Here is a 22,886-nt window from a genome sequence, read left to right on the forward strand (position 1 = left end):
TCATTAGCCTAGTCGTGCAACACTTGTTAATAAATTAGATGCCCAAGCAAACAATATCCAAGTGACTGTCCAAGCATTTCAGCCATTCTTACATGATGGGGAACGCTCTCCTAGACTTGCAGCAGCAGATTAGTCTGAAGGTACACCGATTAATCTGTGACGTTCCAACTCACTGGAAATCAACATCGTATGTTAGATCTTCTGTATGAACAATGGCCATCCGTTAATGATTTTGTCATGCACGAGACCTCCTTAGCAGAAGGGAGCATATGTTATTTGAAGGCCTAGCAGTGGCAGCTCATCCGACATGCCTGTCAGGTGCTAAAGCTCTTTGAAGAGGCCACAAACTTTGTCAGCAGGGACAACTGTGGCATGAACAATATCATCCCCTATATTTATCTTGGAACACACACTGACACTTATGCAGCAGTGGACGACGATGAAATAAGAAAAGCAAATACATCTTTCCGCCCACCCTGTAGCTGCTGGGGACCTGCAATGAGAAACTGCCATGAAGGAGAAGTAGGAGGAGGATGAGGAGCTGCCACTGGAAGTGGAGAAGAAGTCAGAGGTGGAGGAGCAAAAGGATGATTATGATGATTGCACCGGCCAGGACCATTAATCATCTCAGTGGGGGCAGAGCCGGAAAGGACTGTACAGAACACTGACCTTTAGGCTCACTTGCTTACGCAGTGATAGGTGTATCATTGACATCAAGCATCTGATGATTACTGGATAGCCATGCTTTTAGACCCTGGCTATCAAAGCAAAATTAAGGAATGTTTTCCTCCCGCAGAAAGGGAGGACAAAATACTTCTTTACGAGGAAACACCAGTTCAGTCTCCTCAACATGATGAAGCAGTTTTTTCGCATGCTATGCCAGGCTGAAGCCAATAAGCAATCTGACAGCTCCCACCTCAATGCTCAGGTTCAGGCTTACCTACACTGTGGCCTGTCTCCGGTGCATACCCTATTCCATGACCCCATGGATTTCTGGACAGGCAAACTGTCCCAAGCAGGCATAGTTCACACTTTTTCTTCTTTCTTGTCCAGCCTCCAGTTTAATGTTGGAGAGGGTTTTCAGTGCAGCAGAGGCTGTGGTGACACTCAAGTTGTCCTTCACCAGTGTCCAAAACATACTTTTGTCAAAATGAACCAAGTCTGGATTTGGGAGGATTTTAACACTCCTCCTTCTGATGAATAGATCTCGCCTTCTTGATAGTACCCCATCTTGTAACTGTTGCTTTATGCCTACGTTCCTGCCTAACATCATGTTGGCTGCCTATCATGTTCGATCTTGCCACTGCCTCCATCATGCTACGGCCACCTTCATGCTCCTGCTGCTTTCTTCCTACCATGATGTTCCGTATGTCTGCTGATGTCTATATCATGCTGCTGCCTTCTTGCCAACTGGTACCATATGGCTGCTGCTGCTACTACCTCAGCTGCTATTCCTTCCTGCTAAAACCCTTCCAATGAACCGAAGCCAAGTTCGGTTTCAAGCTTTAAAGTGGTTTTCCACTTAAAAAATCAATTACAGAAGTTATTCAACAAAGTCACGTGCAACTTCATAAATAACTTATTTCGGCTGATCGGAGCCCATACATTATAATATTGTACTGAGATGTATCTCCATACAATATTATTCCGAAGTTTTGAGCAAATCGACTTTGGATTATGCATCCAAAGTTCGCTTCACTCAACTCGAATCATTGCACATCTGCCCCTACTACCAATAACACTACTACTACTACCACCCATAGACATCCGACCTATTGTCTTTTATGTTCCATGCTATGCTGCTTCTGCTGCCTCTACTATTGCGGCCACGTACAGTACTTCTAATACCCTACCTATTTCACACTGTACTGCTGCTGCTCCTAATTAAAGGGCTTCTGTCACCCCACAACAATCATTTTTTTTGGGGCTAGTTACATTCATTATAGCGCGATATATGAGAATATAATGTTGTCACTTACTTTCATGTGGCCGTTTCTTGAGAAAACAAAGTTTTATAATATGCAAATCCGGTCTCTACCAGCAAGTAGGGCGTCTACTTGCTGGTAGCCGCCGCAGAAAACCGCCCCCTCGTCGTGTTGATTGACAGGGCCAGCCGTGATCTCCTCCTCCGGCTGGCCCTGTCAGTATTTCAAAAATCGCGCGCCTCTGTTCATTCGGCGCAGGCGCTCTGAGATGGGGAGGCTCGTCTCCTCAGAACTCCCTCAGTGCGCCTGCGCCGATGACGTCTTCTCTTTCGGTGATGTCATCGGCGCAGGCGCACTGAGGGAGTTCTGAGGAGACGAGCCTCCTCATCTCAGAGCGCCTGCGCCGAATGAACAGAGGCGCGCGATTTTTGAAATACTGACAGGGCCGGCCGGAGGAGGAGGAGATCACGGCTGGCCCTGTCAATCAACACGACAATGGGGGCGGTTTTCTGCGGCGGCTACCAGCAAGTAGACGCCCTACTTGCTGGTAGAGACCGGATTTGCATATTATAAAACTTCGTTTTCTCAAGAAACGGCCGCATGAAAGTAAGTGACAACATTATATTCTCATATATCATGCTATAATGAATGTAACTAGCCAAAAAAAAAAAAAAATGACTGTTGTGGGGTGACAGAAGCCCTTTAACTGGGAGAATTTTCACAACAAGTCACTTTTTCTTTTTACCAATAATACTTCTACTTGTCATATAGGCAGGCATTATGACCCTGTCAAGGCATAATTTTTGGAATGCTTGGTCCCTAGCCACTAATTAAAAATAGTTTAATCCCATAACAATATGTGCAATAACTCACCATATACCTCCGATATGATAAGACCATCAAATGTGAGTTAACCCATACCTACCGTATGTATGTCAGTGTCACTCAGACATAATTTATTTTTGCTGTCATTGTGTTCAAGAGCTCAGGCGGTGGGGATCGGTCAGAGAAAAAGCAAAAATTCATAAAAAAATGTTTTTCTAAGGAGTCCTAGGAGACTAGAAGGTGTTATATACCAATTTCCAGGGAAATCTGGTTAGCCCAAACCAATTTGAGTCTTTTCCGAACTTTTTTAAACTGATACCACAAAGCACGATTAAATTCGGCTTTGCAGCAAATCGAATTTTCCCTGAAATTCAGATCAAAGTCCACTTCGGATACTTTGATTCGCTCATCACTAGTAATAACGTAAATTGCATGCATGAATATTTTTGGATAACAAAATAACTACTATAACCCTGGTACTCTAAATAATGTACCTACCTTCACATGTAGGTATGGAGCCCTGAAACTGGAGTTGGGTGACCAGTTTGCAGATCAAAATGTCATTTCCTACTAAGGCAAACCCTGGATGGCACTTGTATTTTACAAAGTCACCTAAAAAGGTAAAACAAAAAAAATAAGGCTTTATTTTATGTGAAATTTGTCCTTTTGTTCATGTGATACCTTTTTTTTTTCCCTTCATGGTGCATCCAAAAATAAAAAAAAATGTAACTTTGCCAATAGCCTTTATTGAAAATTCCCTATTTGCAAATGTACAATATATGTCTTCATATATGTAGTCTGATCCTACAGTCATCTGGTAATTCATCCTGACTTACTGTACATTTAGTAGATAAGCAAGAGGTTGGGGACAAATAGAAAATTATAATTGCAGGATCAGACTATTCACACTGTTATCATGGAGACACAGATCTGCTTACACACAAAACAGTAGGACATTTTAAATTATGACTATTTGCAATTTGACTTTTTCATTCTAGATGAGAGGAAGGTGGACATAGCCTATAAATACAATTAAGGAACACATATACATTTTGCAGAAATCACCAAGCACAAATATTTCCTGAAAACATCTATTCAATTAGAAAAAAAAACTATTAGAGTTATATAACCATGACCATGCATACAATTCTATAATAAACCATGTCCATAAAATGAGGTATACAGTACCAGTTACTATGCAGAGTTTACAAATTTGGTGTCTCAAAGCATAAAGCTGATTTATTTTGGAGTCTGTATCCTGACTTCTTTCAATATTATCTAACATGTCTAGTTACAGACGACACCAGTTAAAATGCTTGCTTACAGTCTATACAGCCTATCAAACATTGACCCTTATTTTTTGCCTCTTATTGGTCCCTTTTTAGTAGCCAGGGCTAAGCAGAAGCATTAGGTGATGATGCAAAAGCTTAACACGTTTGATACATTTTACATTAGCCACATTTTAAAGGGGGGGGGGGGGGCGGGTTGGCCACTGGTTATCATGGTCATTGTTTGGAACATATGGCTCACCAGTGATTAACACATTAAAACATTTAGACCTGTCAAGTTAATTACATTAAATTAGTTAAATCAAGAAACATTTGCAAATGAGGAAACATACAGGACAGCAGGGTCAGACTGGCCCACGAGAGTACCAGAGGATACTCCGGTGGGCCCAGGCTCTGACACCATAAAGCGTTCCAATGATCCAGGAAAAAATAGCTGCTTTTAGAGCCAGTCTATTTCTATGATTCAAAATTTCTTTGACTTTATTAATGATTATAGAGAATGGGCCAGTCTGACACTGGAGGGAAGAGTAAGGTGCAATACCTATTTCGAAATCATCATCATCGGAAATTATATCAGCTTCTGACACCACTGATGGTGGTGGACATTTTTTCAATGGATAAGCTGCAATGGAAAAGAACAGGTGTAAATTTGCAATTGCATCAGAAATCTAGGCATGCAAATATATTGCATTTATGGTAATAAGTGTTGAATATTCTCAATATTGCTAAATATTCTCATACTAATACAGAATATTGTACCCACAGGCAGCTGAGCTTCTATTATAATTAATCAATGCATTCCTTGGCTTTAATGCTCTATACTGCATCAATTTGGATAAAGTCATGGTATATTACCATATACATTATAGTTAGAAAATACAGTTTTGTAAATCATTTTGCTTAAATGTTTATGACTGTGTATCAATGTGTGTCATGACAAATACAGTAAACTAACCATGAAAATTTAAGACAAAGAAACCTCCAGTTGAAAAGTCACTGTGGAACTTAATCAGTACTTGATTGGATGTGCTATATGCCGTTTCTAGAGCTGTATTTCCACTGAAAACACCCAACTGAGGGGAATTCTGGTCGACACCATCCCTAAGAAAAAAAGCAAGGAAATTAAAAATTGTATTGTATATATATAGCAGTAATCCTCACATATAACATATTAAAATAATTTTATGATATTGCTTTTTACTGTGCTATTTTTTGTGAACTTCCTAAGATGCTGACCACATGAAGAATGAGCATAATACAGTACATTGTATTTTGTAGCTGCATTCTTCATGTATCATTCACTTCAGTCATCAACTGCTACTGAATCAGAATATAAAAAAAGTTCCATGTTGTCATCCAGGAGACCTTTGACAGCATCAAAAATTCCTTTTATGTTGTCTTTGTAGGTGGCAATGTCTGAGTTTTAAAAGAATCCTAGTTCTTTTGTGGTGCGTGTTCAAGTACATCACAGATTAGCAAGAGGTTACTGAAAATCATTTAACTCATGGCCTTTCATTGCTTTCCCAGAAGTATTTTTTGACCACCTGAGTCTACTATGTAAGTTTAGTAAGGAATGACTAAATGAAAGCTCAGTATATTACTTCACAGGAGATGGTATCAGAGTGCCAAATGAAATTCTTCTATCCTACTATAAGTAAAATGTGTACTAAGGAAATATATGTGTGTCTATATATATATATATATATATATATATATGGAGAAAGTTCAAGCCAATGGCAATTCAATGTTCCAACAAGACTATGGTGAAATATTTCAAGGACAATAAGATTAGCAATTTGGATTGGCCTGGAAATTCGCTTGAGAATTGAGAATTTATGGGTGATCTGCAAGGCCAAATTACAAAAGATGGACTGTATGACGAAAAACAAGATGGTGGAAGCAATAATTCAGGTGTGGTTTCGAGAGGAGGCAATCAAGAATAATTGTAAAAATCTAGTTGACTCCATGCCGAGCCAAGTTCAAGACGTGATTATAGCAAAGGGAGGACATATTTCATATTAAATAATAGTATTTAAACCTTGTTTATAGGTCTAAGAATAGTTTTATTTCGAATAAACAATATTTATGAAAAAAATCCTTATGTTCATATTACTTTAGACAATACTGTATATATATATATATACAGTATATAACATATATATATATATATATATACATATATAGTAGAGTTAACAGACATGCTTTATGAGACGTGTTATCTAAGCTAAATGCGTTAAGCAAACATCTTCAATTGCTTTTGAATGGCTTTTGTTTCAAGATAACACGATGAGTTAAGACATTTTAGTTAAGAGTTTGTGTGAACTCTGCTACATCTGTATATAGTATATATATATATATATATATATATATATATTAGCATAAGGACCCGGCTTTGCACGATTATATTTAATCCATTTCATTTTATGTTTGTGTGTGCCGTTAAAAGATATTGTCAATATCCCCCATAACAGTTACCTCTACAGCCCCTTTAACAGTGACCTCAACAGTGCCCACCCCTTTAACAATGACATAGACAATGCCCTGCCCCTTTAACTGTGACTTCCACAGCACCTGACTCTTTAACAGTGACCTACACAGTGCCCACCCCTTTAACAGTGACCTCCACATTGCCCGCCTCATTAACAGTGACCTCCACAGTACCCGCCCATTAAACAGTTAACTCCACAGCACCCTGCCCCTTTAATGCTAGGGCTACATGACGACATGTGTCGTGCAATATTTTATCTCAACAATTTTTCATAATGATAGGCTATGGTGTTGCACTGCGACATGCGACATGCTGCAACTGCGTCACGACAGTCTCAAAAAATCAATTCAAGATGGATACATATAGCAGCGTAGTTGTGCCCTATGTGTCGTGCAACTTATTGTTGTCCTGTAGCCCTAGCCTGAAGCTGACCTATAGCAGTGAAGAAAAATGGCTGGGTTGTTATGGAAGCCAGAAGTAAAACGGTGTGTATGTGGAGACTAAGGGCCTGTAAGCTTCTATTGGCTTATAAGGGACATGTGACCTTGTGTATGCCAGTTGGGATATGAGTGAAAGACTTGCATGCTTACATTGGCTAATGCAGGTCATATTTTGGGAATATCTCAGGAACGGTACATCCTAGAGAGCGTAGACCCAGTCTAAAACCTTCCCAGAGACCTGATGTACTTGTGTGCCAACTTTGATGAAGATCGCTCCGGTCGTTTGGTCGCGCATGAAGACCAGACAGACAGACATCGGGACAGACAGACAGAAACTTATTTTTATAATATAATTTTATATATATATATACATATATATATATATATATATCTATAGATATATATATATATATTTATATATATAGCATAGCAGGGATGGCCAACCTGCAGCTTTCCAGCGGCTGTAAAACTACAACTCCCACCATGCCCTGCTGTAGGCTAATAGCAGTAGGCAGTGTGGGCATGCTGGGAGTTATAGTTTTGCAACAGCTGGAGAGCCTCAGGTTGGCCATCCCCGATATATATATATATATATATATATATATATATACACACACACACACCTATAAATATCCTATCCAGTTAAAGGGAACCTGTCATGTGGATATTTGATTATAATCTAACTAATTATATACAATCATTAACTACTAAAAAGTGCCTTAGATGTATTCACTTACTGGTGTGACAGATGGTTACCTCATAATATACACACAAAGATGCCACATGCTGCTTTAATAATGAGCTGATTTGAGTCCAGCGTGATGTCATTGAGTTCAGCGTATATTTAATTCAGAGCAATAGCCACTCCCCTGCCCACCTGCTGCTGATTCATATGGAAAAAAATGTCATTCAGCAGCAGGTGGGCGGGGAGAGTCAGGAGCTCATGAATATTCATGACTCATTATTATCAGCTGGAGCTTTTCAATACAAGATGTTGGCAGATTGACTGGATCAATTAAGCAAAGTGAACCACCATTTTGCTAAGCAAATCAGTTACTTATTTATGTTGCCCTTAGTTAGGACACCATAAAACTGGTGACAGGTTCCCTTTAAGAACAGTGAAGGATATTTATATGTGTGTGCCTATCCAGTGAAGGACAAATATTTAAAATACATTGCTCAGTGATACAGAATGCAGGGTTTATTTTGGTATCTACGAACGAGTTAATGTGTATGGTTATGTTCATATTATTCAACTATGTTCTTTATTTATAAAAGTTGATTGAAATATGTAATGCATTTTCAACATATTTTCATGATCCACAGCTTTGAGAAGTGCGATTTGGTTGGAAAATTCTGGTATTAGTTTTACATGGCTTACTAATTGTGGGGATTGAAATTTAGGAGGATTAAGTAAAAAATGGATTATCAGAGTTGAGGCTCATTTTTTTTTTATTCTCCGAAGACCCATCATTAATTGTACTAGTGCCAAACACTCAGTTTTTAGTTTTATAAAAAGAAAGCTCAATAGAAACCATAGTACTATGAAAATGCTGTCCACTGTACTGGGACCATGTTATAGCGGGAGAGTTCATGAGTACATTCATATACATTTCATGTATAAAAATATTCAGGATAACATAATTTATTATTGAAATCCCTGGTTTTAGGAGTCCATTGCGTGCTCCTACTCAGTGACTGACAACCTTTTCTATTGGTCTGTACATAAAGAGTAGTATCATCTACCGGACTACTAAAGTCAAAATGAGCAATACATGAGGAATATACGTTAAAGGTCAAAATTAGGAATATAGGTTGGAATAATAATTTTTATTGGATTTTTTAGATCTTCCCAAATTGTCTCAATGAAGTTGAATTCAAGAAACTGTGAATGTAACTTCACTTTCTAATAACTGCAGTGACTGAAGGTTCAACTTGGTTTTAAGGATTGGCTCACTGTCGTGTTAGAAAGTCCAATTTTGTCCTATGTGACTAATGAATGCAAAATATCTTCCTTTATTTTCTGATGAGATCATGTACTTCATCCAGCCATCAATTTTGACTAAGTTCCTTGTGCTGATATACAGTAGTTCTAATAAAGCAAAGATCCATCCCCATGTTTCATGGTAGGAAAATGTGCTTTTCTGCAGAAGCATTTTGTTCCAGAAGGTTTTAGGCTTCATTAAAGAGGTTGTCCGGTCCCAAAATCAAAAATAATTTTATGTGCTCCTAACACCCCTCACCATCCATACATATGCCCCCCATATCTGTTTATATGTCGGAGCTTTCCTTCCCCCCAGAAGACATCACTATCAGAGACATCCTGGCAGATGTGTTTACTTTCTCCCCTTCTTGTTTTGTTGAATACATAACTTTATTGATGCACAATCCTGGCTGCACTGCACAGTGCCCCACACTGCTCTGCCTGCAGCAGCTACACTTACTACACTGTGCCCATCTTTCTACACCCAGACAGGGGCGTAGCCGTAGCTATATGGGAAGAAGGGGAAGCTGCTGATTTGGGGCCCTGACCCAGAAGAGGCTCGGAGGAGGACTAAAAAATTTTGTCAGGGCCCCCTCAACAGTATTAGGCCTCTTTCACACGACAGTATGTCCATTTCAGTGTTTTGCGGTCCGTTTTTCACGGATCCGTTGTTCCGTTTTTTTGCTTCCGTTGTGGTTCCGTTTCCGTTCCGTTGTTCCGTTCCGTTTTTCCGTATGGCAAATACAGTATACAGTAATTTCATATAAAAAATTGGGCTGGGCATAACATTTTCAATAGATGGTTCCGCAAAAAACGGAACGGATACGGAAGACATACGGATGCATTTCCGTATGCATTCCGTTTTTTTGCGGACCCATAGACTTTAATGGAGCCACGGAACGTGATTTGCGGCCAAATATAGGACATGTTCTATCTTTAAACGGAACGGAAAAACGGAAATACGGAAACGGAATGCACACGGAGTACATTCCGTTTTTTTTGCGGAACCATTGAAATGAATGGTTCCGTATACGGACCGTATACGGACCGCAAAAAACGGCCCGCAAAACGGAAAAAAAAAACGGTCGTGTGAAAGAGGCCTTACACAATTAAATTATATACAGTGGCAGTATAGACGGATGGAACAGCTGCCGGGCCCGGTCTGAGAGAGTGATCTTTACTAGCAACAGGAATGGGGTGGCATAAAAGGAAGGGGTTGCAAAGGGGTCACTCAGTGTCTAAATCCCATCACATCACAGTCCACAGGCTCTTCCCTTACAATCTCCAGGGTGTAATAAACAGCTGGAATCGGCAAGCACATCCAAGCACATCTTTATCTAATCCTAAAATGTATGTGTGCGATACTTCCTGCAGAAGTGTGTATCTCATCCCATCTTCTATGATACAGCCTGCTGAGCTGTGTATCTAATCCCATTTCCATGATATAGCCTGCTAAGCTATGTTTCTAATTCCATTTTGAATGATACAGCCTGCTGAGCTGTGTATCTAAATCCTTATGCACATTACCATATCCATTTTTTGGTCTGCGAGACGCAGATCCACTAAATAGGGATACTGACCATATACGACCCGCATTTCTTTTGCAGTCCCATTGATTTCTATGGATTTCAGGGCTGCATGATGAGGAACAGAATAGAACATGTTCTTTTTTTTTTTTTTTACAGAACTGACATACGGATGCGGAAAACACATGGACTTTATCAGTGTGCTTTCCACATCTATATATCAGTACAGCAAAAGATAGAACATCTTACGTCTTATTCTGGTCCTCATAATGCAGATCTAAAACCCATAGACCTCAATGGCTCTGGAAGAAAATTCACATCTCACTTAGGCAGTATCCTTATTTAGAAGATCTGCTACTTGGAGAAAGCAAAATGGATACGGTCCTGTGCATGAGGTCTAAATTTATCTTTTTTGGTCCTGACTGCTGAAGGGTTTATCTTGGGCCAACATGTGTGATACACATGAGATAAGACCATGATCAGCAGCATCATAGTGTATAGACAGTTTCCTGTTAAAAGATTGCTCCCTCTAGATCAGGGGTTTAGAAACCTTGGCACTTGAGCAGTTATGAAACTCCCAACATGTTCCTCCCATTTAGTTCTGAGAACAGCCAAGCAAGTGTGCATGCTGGGAATAATAGCTTAACAGCTGTTGAGCCAGAGGTTGCAGCCCCCTCCTCAAGAATATGTGGGGTACATATGTAAATTAGATCTCTTCCAAAGAGTAGAAATCTACTTCTAAGAGCCAAACCAAAGACTCCTCCAAAAGAAAGACCTCCATCTATAGATGGAGCTGCTCCCACAGGCAAAAGCAACGTTCATTGGGAATTAGAGATTGACCAAAAGGAATTTCCTATAGAATCTGCTAATAGCACCTGGTTGGTCTACTTCTATAGTCATTATAGAGCATTTCTATTTTCAACAGAAAAACAAACAAAAAACTCACAAACAAAGATGTACCTACTGGTGCAAAGTTTTCGGTGGAAGTTTTCCAAAATCATCTTATATACTACATTATACAAAGAACTTTCTCCCCATCTAACCTGCATTCTGATATTCACAATAGTAACACTGGACATACATAGGAATATTTCCTCCATCCAACCTTCACTTTGATATTTATTCCTAAAGAGGACAGGCCATAGATACATTAAAACATAATATGCAATGGCTCTATCCACTTGTATAAATTTGGAGTCAGAAGTGATCATTTTAGTGCCATGCAACGATTATCCTTGATCTTCTTGATTATAATGACCTCAATAACCACACTTAGGTTTCATGGAACATGTCCGATGGCTTTGTAGAACAGCATTGAGTGCTATGCACTAATATGGCATATACACCCCATGGTTATACATACCACAAGATGGGAACCTAGGCAGTCAAGGTTTCATAAGCTGTATTTTAGTGACCTTTTCATTGCTCTCATAGTCATATTGAGCAATGCTCACAGTCTAAATCAAATTCATATTATAATCAATTTCTATTATAGTTTATTCAAATACTGTATAATATTATGCAGAGTCCACAAAACCACCAGTTCTGGTTTCTATGCATTTATTGAAAATGCTTCCTACTACACAAAAACCTACTGACTTCAACAATACAAGGATCTCTATGGGAAAAAAAAGTTGCATCCAGGCATCTTTTATTCCGTGGGAGCTGTCCCAGTAATCAGCTGATCGCTACCAGGACAGCTTCTGACACCGCAGGCAATCAGCTGTTGCTTCTGGCCACGCTTTTCCCCATAGCAGTCACTGGAGATAACAACGCATGCGCAGTACATGATTGTACGGAGACGGAGCAGAGACACAGACGCATATGCACTATAATTGTGCGTACTGCGCCTGCGTTGGGGAAGAAGACGGAGGCTGGCGCTTTGACTTGCAAGAGACGGTGATGTAATTAGTGATGATCTGTCTCCTGCTCAAGCCAGGAAGAGAAAAGCGGAAGACAAGGAGACATACTTTGCCCGGAAGTACAGAAAAGCCATCTGGAGGGACCACGTGACCGGGAAGCAGATCTCAAGAACGGCTGCACTGTGGAAGGTAAGTATGTGAGCATTAATCTATCCTCCATAAGTTAGATTTTTAAAGCCAAAAAAAGCTTAAGCCTGGAGAACCCCTTTAAGCGCAGTTTGGCTTTGTAAGCAGGCATTTTGTGGCATTGGTGCAGCTATGGCTTTTGCTCTGTCAATGTAACCTGAAAATTATTTAAATCTCTCCTTATTGTGCATATTGAAACTTCCACATCACTTTGCTTCAGAGAAGCTTGGATTTCAGCAAAAGTTTCTTCTTTAAAATTTAGCAGTCTATTATTTTTCTTCTACCTTACCATGGCTTGGGTTGAACAGTTTCACCATAATGGATTGACAATTTTAAATATTTGCATTTTTTTTTCATTTATAGTTATTTACAAACTATTTTTGTTTGGATGAGATGGTGCAAGGGTTTCTCAACAGCTAAGGGTCCTAGTACACATACATTACTCACAAAAAGTTAGGGATATTTGGCTTGTGGATGAAATTTCAGGATGAACCTAAAATGTACTCTAAACTTTAGAGGGGAACTTAATGTGACCTTCTCTAAACTTTTGAATGCACATGTCCAACTGTTTAATGTTTCAGTACTTTCAATGTTTTGCACAACTTGCTGTTCTCTAAAAAGCAGCTTAACGGCAAAATTCACAACGAGTGTTTGATCCATGAATCACCCAATAAATTTCCTGGTTCAATTAGAATTGGTATTGAAACAGTCCTCTTCATCATGCTATTCACATTTTGACATTATGAGACCAAGACGTCACCTAACAATTGATCGACAGTACCTCACCATTGCGAGGCTTCAAGCAGGATGTTCTCAGACCGAAGTGGCAACTGAGCTTTGAGTGTCACAGAGTGTCATCAGCAGGTTGCAACAGAGATACAGAGAGACTGAGAGTCACAAAAAGGTATAGAAGTGGACATCCTTTGGCCACATCCAACACTGAAGACAGCTTCATTGTGGACAATGCCCTGCAGAACTCGATGATGAATGCCACTCAACTCCAGGCACATTTAAGGGAGGTAAAAGGCACCCAAGCATCACATTAGACCATTCAAAACTGTTTACATCAGTGTGGTCTGTGTGCTATACAACCTGCAAGGGTACCTGACCACAGGTGTCATCATCTTGCATGGGTCAGGGAGCATCTACGCTGGACGAGAGACCAATGAGCCTCAGTACTGTTCACTGATGAAAGTTGATTCACGCTGAGCAGAAATGATGGCCACTACCTATGTTGGAGACGTCAATGAAAGCGCTATGCATCAGCCATTGTTGTTACCAGTTGATCTTTTGGTGGTGGTGGTGGTGTTACAGTGTGGGCAGGTGTGTCTAGTCAACATAGAACTACCCTACACTTTGTAAATGTTATAGTGACAAGCCTATACTACTTGAATAACATCATTAAACCAGACATTATGCCTCTGCATGAACAACACAGACCTAATTTAATATTTATGGACGACAATGCGCCAGCTCATCGAGGTCGAATCATTAGTGAACGGCTGCTGGAGACTGTGGTACCGCTAATGGAGTCGCCTGCACTTTCTCCTGACCTGAATCCCATTCAAAACTTATGGGATCAGCTGATTTGCCATGTAGAGGCACGTAACTCTGTACCCCAGAACCTCAATGACCTGAGTGCCGCCCTTCAAGAAGAGTGGGATGCCATGCATTAGCAGACAATAAGTTGACTTATGAAATAGCATAAGACGTTGTTGTCAAGCTTTAATTGATGCTCAAGCCCACATGACAAGTTTTTGTGACATTGACATTTTTTGTTGGGTTATACCCACCACTGGTGTTGGTTTTTGCTTCAATAAATTGTTTGCAATAACTATTGCATGCTTCTACTTAAATGCCCTACTTTCATGATATAGTGTCACTGTAGTGTGAACTTTTTATATTTTCCATAAATTTCACCTGAAAGCCAAACATCTCTAAATTTTTGTGAGTAGTGTAGGTGGCTAAGCTTTGGGTGCTGCAAGATGATTTATACTAATGCTGGGCTGCAACTTTACTTGCCATGGTTTCAAGTTACAAGTTTAGATGCAGCACAGCAATTAGTGGCAACCACATAGCGACATATGTAATAGCACTCTGAGAAGCTCATTAGCAATTTATATACACATACTAAATACAATTAAACTAGACTCATGTGTGGATGAATATCCTTCATTTAAACCTAAACCTGTTATTTCTAAATTAGTATATATTGTCAGCCCAAAAAACCAAAGGTGAGTACATTTAAATGTGATCAGGGCAATCTGTGTGATTTTAGATTTCATTATAATTTACTACACACAATACTATAAAGATAAATAGATTCAACAAACCAATACTCATATATAAATACATATGTTTTGCAGGATAACTATTTTCTATATATTTTACATATTTTACAGATTCTGCTTGAGGTATGACACTTTATAATTATAACCATATATACTATACATTGTAAACACTGATCCCTATGCTATGTGCCCTTAAAATGCTAAAAATGTCACACCCTGCAAACATATAGAATTATTCTGGGCTCATTTTTATGTTAGCTCAACTGTTTTATTTTCAGAAACATAGTTTAAAGAGAACACAGATTTTAAATATAGTCTTCGGTTAAATGGTCATTTAAAATAAGTATGGCATCCAGTGGCAAAGGATTAGAGGGTAACAAATTATACAATCTGCGTATCATATAGCAGACACAACAATATAGCTGCAAAAAGTTTCTATTTTTTATTATGCAAAACAATTCAACATAAAAAGTCATGATATTTAGAAATCAACATAAATAGCAATTAGTAAAATTTAAAATTTGATTCTATAGGGAGAAAAAAGTACTTTAAAGCCATATCTAGGTATCAGACAGCTGAAGTCATACAATTTTTGCTTTGTGAAAGGAAGAGTTTCATAGTAAATGGTATCCTGCATGAACTTCCTAGTAGTTATAGTTCAAGCAGTCAGCATCACCTATTATTATTATTCTTATTTTGCTCACTTATGTCGCACTGACATATTCTATAGCATTTTACAGACATTATTATCACTATTATATTAGTCCTGCATTCTTCTTCTTCTTATTATTATTATTATTATAATATTACATTCTCCTTTATGCACCATTGGGGGAGATTTATCAAACTGGTAAAAAGTAGAACTGGCTTAGTTGCCCATAGAAACCAACCAGATTCCACCATTCATTTTTGATAGCTCCTTTGGAAAATTAAAGGTTTAATCATGTAGATTGTAAGCCCTCACGGGTAGGGCCCTCTCTCCTTCAGTACCAGTCTGTAACTCGTCTTGTTCATGCTTAGTGCAATTGTCTGTATTATGTATGTGCACCCCTGTACTCATATGTACAGCGCTATGGAATGAAGGGCGCTTTAATAATAATAAATAATAATAATAATCTGATTGGTTGCTATGGGCAAATAAACCAGCTCTACTTTACACCAGTTTGATAAATGACCTCACATATGTTTATTTGTATGTGTGTAACTTCACAACTCTGCTCATTTTAGTCAATGGTATTATGCTTCTAACTTTTCCTAGAGAAATCTATATGGTGACATGAGAAATGCAGTTCTCATACTAACTGTAAGGCATTTCATACTTTATTAACCATCCCTCCCAGAGAATTTGTAATAAGATATGAGAGTTCCACAGAAGTAAAATGTTGATGATTGATTACTTATTTAATGTGTGCTATGCATGTATCTATAAAAATTGATTTGTTTTCCAAATTTATGTTCTGACCTTATGTGTTATTATTTTACTTCTTAAAAATGTCAAGTTGCAGAACCACATCCATTACACAGTTGCAAAGGCAAGTAAAAATTAATCAATTTGAAAGCAATTTATTTACGATGGGTCACATACCATACTGCAATATAATCATTCACTGGTTCAGTCTGTAGTAAAGTAAAGTTAATATAAACCCCATGACCCTGTAGGACAGAAATGAGCCATGCACAGTCTTTTGAATTGGGATATTCATCCGGAAATCCTGGTGAATAGATTGTCCCATTTTCTGATGATACATTGTATCCACATGGTGCTGAAATAGAAACACTGCATATTAATAGACAATAAGGCTCTTGAGTGAACAGAACAGAGTAAATACATTACAAAATAATGTAGTAATTTCAGATCCCATGACTATTTATTTATTAAGGGAATCTTGCCATCAAGATCATGCTGCCTTTTATCCATATATTGTCAGTTGAGTGAGCTGGGTGAAGCGAAGTTGGTGCAGAACTTCTAGCAGGCACTTCTCCCTAAGTTGGGTACAATGGATATGATTTAGGGTTAAAGCTACATTTAGTTTAAACATGACAACTAGAGATGAGTGAAGTTATGAAAAATTTGATTTGGCTACTTTGCTGAATTTCACAAAGAAATTATTTGTATGTAGTTGGTGCAATGAAGGGGAATGGCTATCGCACCACCCCCTGTAATTAAACTACTCAGATGACACATTCCTCGCTGATCACATCATCTGAAGCTACCATTTAAGCCTTTCATCAGGGTAAAAAAAAAAAAAAACTCACCTTATCCATTTGCTTGCGTAGAGGCCGTCACCACCATCTTGATTAAGACACTGTGTCAAATTGCTCAGTATCATCACGCTGGGTAGGCACGAAGATGTCATCCCACTGACCAGATGCGGGGACGACATCAGCACGCGTGAGATTTTGTGTGGTATTTTCAATCAAGATGGCCGTGATGGCCTCTACTCATGCAAATTGATGAGGTGTGTATGTATTTTTTTATTTTTTTATTGCCATTTTAAAAAAAAATCGATTCATTACCATGAAGCACAAGGAAATTCAAGTTTGACGTTAATTTAAAAAAAAAATGTTTGATGTCAATTCAATACTTATGACAATGAGAGTTAAAAAAAAGCTGACTATGATGGTCAGACTAGTCACTAATTTACATTGCCTGCCAAAAGTGAAGCATGGTCTGGTCTTGATTGCAGGTTGCCTTTATTGCTTATTTATGGACTCCAAGTGCTGCAATTCAAGATTCATGCACATTAATTAGCAATTCAAGTTATAATTTGGTCCAGCACATCATATTTACAGAAATCTGCTAGGAATGCAGCCAAAAGGAATATATTAAGTTATGCAGGTATACCTCCTGCCTTATTTGAATGAAATATATGACAATGAGATGAGTGAGTAAAGATACATTAGTCCAGGCACCACTCTTTCATGGTATTGACTAACCAGAACCCAGGACCATGGATTTGTGACAGGTAACTACACTTATAGAGAAAATTTGACTTTGAGTGCTTCTATATAGATAACAAAGCTAAAAAGCCACAAAACTGAAGATATCAGATAACTAACCCATAACGGCTAAAGTTTTAATTTGTAGCCCTTAGCTATAATCCCACTTTGAAGTTTTTAGTAGAGGAAGATTTTTAATTGTGATTGCAATTAATGTCATTAGTTTAGTAATTAATCATTACAAGGACAAATATTATTTTAAGAAACTTTATACAGTTTTAAAAACATAAAAGTTCCTCTAATTAACTATTATCTAAAAAGGTGGAATTAAAGTGAGAAAAAAAGGCAACATTCTATTTTACCTTCTTTTAAAACAGTTTGCGCTCCACTTTACAAATAATTAATGTAGTCATTAGTTTTGTTTAAATGAAGGTACAGTGTGCTACACTTCATTTAAGCCAAGCGCTATAAAATTAGCATTATTGTGGGCTTTTTTTCATGACTTCAAAGTTATTGACTACTTTTTCTTCAGATTATTAACCTTAGCAACAAAGGTTTTGTGAAGCATAAAACGCAGACACAATCGTTACACTATGAGAAATACTTTCACAATAATGAAACATTAGGGCTAATGAATCATGCAGCAAATAGCCATATTTATGGCATCATATTTAGTTGTCTCCAGAGAGAAAAGGTGCAAGTTGTAATGTTAATTTCCTGAACAATAAATAAATGCTTGTTAAGAGAGCTACACTACTTATACAGGTGGAACAATGCACTTCAAGGCACGGCGGGTGATAAGATTGACTTTTATGTTTGAGTTACAAAGTCAGCACTGAATACTTTTGTACTCAATATTAATAAATATTTCTCTTTATAAAAATATAGCCTTCAACATTGTTCTCTAAGACACTTAAAAGCTAATTAATTGGCAAACAAGCTCTTAGGATAATGGACTTACCTTCACATTTTGGAAAAGGATAGTTCCAATTTCTATTAATACCATGCAGGCAAGTGAGAACAGCGTGTCCTATCAGAACATATCCTGGATAACATTCAAAAGTTATTGATTGTCCCACGCTATAATCAGAATTAATGATATAGCCATTCTTAAATGGATGAGGATCTGGACAATTTTGCAATTCATAAGCTGAAAAATAAAATCAACAGATGAAATAAATTTAAAAGATAGCCAGACAATTTTAGAAACACAAGTGTTTACAAGGCAGGGAATAAATAGAAGTTAAAACAGAAAAAAAGACATAAATGGATGTGAAGACTTGATGTACTTTAGATGTGCTTCTCCCCTATGGCTGTTACTTAAAAAAAATCCTGGCTGCCAGCTGCCACCATTAGGGAGTCCAATCAGTATACCCAATCAGTATACCCACAAGTAGCAGAGGAGTACAACCAAAATAATATTTTTAAAAGGAGTGAAAACTAACTATCCTACTGCAAGAGACAAGTATGTGATTATTTTAGTCTGTGTTATAGTGGTGACCCATGCCCCCCACTGCTCTGCACCTGAGCTCAGCTATAGCTCTCCTTACCCTCTCCCCATACTCCGCCTGCCCTGACCTCAGCCTAATCCTAACTATGGTTTTGTCTGATCTGTTTGTGTCCTGAATTAATTGTTTCTTGATTCCTGTGGGTTAGCAGTCAATAGAACAGAGACTACTCCGAGAGGTAGCGCCCTGGTGGTTCCCCTGCAGCAAAGTCCTGATCCCTGAATACATGGTTAAAGAATGTAAACCAGATTATACCCTTGAGAATAGCCCCAAGTCAAGTCCACATATTGGCATAATGAAGAGTTTGCTACATTTCAACAGCTGCCGATTGGATGCCTATATGCAGCTTTGGATTGGATGCCTGGAAAGTATCAGTAGAGGACCATGGACAGGGTAAATGCATACATAAAATTAAAATCAATCAAAGTAAGAATCTCACTCTAACATGCAGAGAAAACGGTGTAGAGATATTGCAAATCTGATTACGGCAATTTCTGAGAAAATTCTGGTGTTCTGGTCATGATATGCTACATAAGCCCCTTCCTATTAAAAAAAAATAAAAAATTGGCCTTGATCCAACATGGCAGCTTTCATGATGGTGGCCATGTTCCAGCCTAAAAGATAGGCCACTCATCCATTACTTGCTGGGATATTCAAATATTTCCTTTTTTGGGAAATAAAAGGGTGTCCTGTGACTTTTGACTCACCCTGTATAAGTCAGACTAAGAGCTACTCTCAGCAAATGCAGCAGCGTCTTTGGAAGCTATACTACTCATTTTTTTTTATTAATGAGTAACACTGCAATGTATAGAAAATAATTCACAATTACCGACTAAATACTTTACAATATCAATTCCAGTGCTGATAGTAAACCACCAGATACATTTTCCTACATCACAGTTGCCATATACTGTACTATGCTCTGTCCAGTTAACCATTAAAACAAATATTGCAAATTTAATTAAAAAAAATTCAGTTGATCACAGATTAGTGTACCAGATATATATGTATACACATACACACACCATATTTTTTGCCCTACAGTATGAGAGGCACTTGCCCATAAGATCCACCTAGGTTTAGGAAGAGGAAAATAAGGGATTTTTTTCCCATCCAACCTTTAGATTAGCCCCCAATCAGACCTTCAATGTTCATCAGAGTTCAGATCAGACTCCCAATGATAATTAGACCTCAGCTCAGATCCCTATTCAGCCCTAAAATCTGACCCCCAATGTTAACTAGACCTCAGATCAGACCCCCAATGTTAATTAGACCCCAGCTCAGACCCACAATCAAAGCTCCAATGTAAAACAAACCCCCAATCAGACTTCAGATCAGATCCCCCAATTTACTTTCAGATCCCCAATAAAACCTCAAATCAGACCCCAAATGTTAATTAGACCCCCAATAAGACCTCAGAACAGACCCCCAATGTTAATTAGATCAGCAATCAGACCTCAAATCAGACCCTTAATGTTATTTAGACCCCAGTTCAGACCTCAGATCAGAAAAAAATAATACAACTCACCTCATGCTGCTCCTGAAAGCCAGTCCTCTTCCTGCTCTTTCTGATGCACTATGCTATGGTCTGACATCTCACAGCATGAGGTCACGAAGTGTGCCTACGTCCTCGCTCTCGCGCAGGTCACAGTGCAGCATGCAGCATTAGCAGAAGACCAGGGAGTGGTGAGTACAGCGCCAGCAGAGAAAGCTATTAATTCACTGCTCCATGGTCCTACTTTACTAAGGAGTGCATATATATATATATATATATATATATATATATATACAGATATAGCAGAGTTAAAACACACACTTGGTGAGTTATCATATCTAGTTAATGTGGCATCATTGTGACTGTTAGTTCTGTTCCTCTTATGCAAGTCTATGGAAATACAAATGTAGCAGAGTTGACACACACACTTGGTGAGTTATCACATCTACCATAGTTAACACGTTATGACTGTGATTGTTAACTCTGCTGCGTGAGAGTAAGACAAATGCACACTTTGTGACCTAACGCTGTGAGATGTCAGGTCACAATTAGGGCCTAATTTGCCATAATTCTGTTTTTGTATTAAAGATCTTGAAAGAGTTAGATACAGTAATAGGAAAGAAGAAGGGAGCTGGATCCTAAGAATGGCAGCAGAGTCTGGAACAGGAGAGTTAAGCAGATTTTTATTTATTGTACTTTCTCTGAGCATGGGGGGTCTGATCTGAGGTCTGGGGGTCAATCACATTGGGGTTTGATTTGAGGTCTGAATGGGGGTCTTATTTATATTGGGGCTCTGATCTGAGATCAGATTGGGGTCTGAGCTGAGGTCTGATTGAGGCTCTGATCTGAGATCATATTGTGGTCTTATTAACATTGGGGTCTGAGCTACGGTCTGATTGGGGGTCTTATTAGCATTGTGTTCTGATTGGGTCTCTAAGCTGTTATTAATAATTCATTAAAATAATTAACATATAAGTAATTGGTCTTTAATTGAATCTACTGTTGTTGTTTATTTAGTTAAGAGAGAATAAAGTAGAGGAAAAAATATCAGCAATCAATAATGGGACCCTGGCAGCAAGATGACCATGAATGCAAAATAATGTACTAGATACAAATAAATACATTTCAGATGAATGTTTTTCTCAGCATGATAATAACAGAATGTATCATCATATAAGTTCTTTTAAAGTATATTCGTCATACCATAGCAGCTGGCAAATAAAATGTACATTTGAAAGATAACTATTTACACAGCATCACTGTCGACCACGATTAGGAGTTTTAGATTTATAAAACTAGTAAAATATGAATATCCTCAGAGCAGTCACATGAATTTGTGAAGCATGAGCCATAACAACAAGAAGCCTCATAAAACAGCATGTTATTAGCTGTTGCTGAAGCACAAAATGTTCTTGTCCTTCCCATATGAATTAAATAGATTATTTTGAAGATACCAAAATGATAACATAAGTGCTTATTAAATAGTCTAGGATCAGAGCAGAAAGCTAAAACACATAATTACATTCATTGACTTACCTAAAACAATATAGCAAAACACCATTCTAAATATGTGTGATCAAATATATACAAATAACTTAATAAACTAGTGTTAAGGAACAGATTAAGTAATTCATTATATTATTAACCCTTTTCGAGTCCCATCATTTCTGCCTATTATTGGATTTGAACTTCTACAATTTGATGTTTGCTTATGTTGACCTGAATCACTATTGTTGTCCAAAACACATTTTTATGCTCAGTGGAATATAATGAGAGAAATGTTTGCAACAAGAAATATGCTACCTGTTATCTATTGTTAACTATAAAACTTGTATTTGTAAAGAACTTTATACAGTGCAGAAAATTAAGTGATCCTTCACTTCCTAATAATCTAGCTTTATTTTTAAACTCTGAGTAAAGATTGAACTTGGTGGACCTGTGTAAAGCCTTATGCAGTGGACTACGGACAGTGAGATACCAGACTGGCATCCTCCTAAGTGCAAGAGCGCACAGCGTCATTGGTTGCTATGAAGCAATGAAGCCATGTGCTTTGTGCCGCCGCTGCTGTACAGTAATACACTTGTATGATCTATGATCATAGCAACCAATGACGCTGTGTGCTCCTGC

At 38.2% G+C, this 22,886-nt stretch overlaps 1 protein-coding gene across 1 annotated transcript in view; it reads right to left on the reverse strand.

Annotated features, from left to right (window-relative positions):
* CSMD1 (CUB and Sushi multiple domains 1) overlaps positions 1-22,886 on the reverse strand; it is a 2,061,198-nt gene that overhangs the window by 313,528 nt on the left and 1,724,784 nt on the right. The window contains exons 42-46 of the mRNA XM_044291097.1: positions 18,718-18,906; positions 16,402-16,579; positions 4,995-5,140; positions 4,581-4,661; positions 3,249-3,362 (exon numbers count right to left, since the gene is read on the reverse strand). Coding sequence (XP_044147032.1) covers positions 3,249-3,362; positions 4,581-4,661; positions 4,995-5,140; positions 16,402-16,579; positions 18,718-18,906 — 708 coding nt within the window. The remainder of the gene's footprint in view (positions 1-3,248; positions 3,363-4,580; positions 4,662-4,994; positions 5,141-16,401; positions 16,580-18,717; positions 18,907-22,886) is intronic.

This window comes from Bufo gargarizans, chromosome 4 (genome assembly GCF_014858855.1).
Source record: "Bufo gargarizans isolate SCDJY-AF-19 chromosome 4, ASM1485885v1, whole genome shotgun sequence".
NCBI classification, from domain to species: Eukaryota; Metazoa; Chordata; class Amphibia; order Anura; family Bufonidae; genus Bufo; species Bufo gargarizans.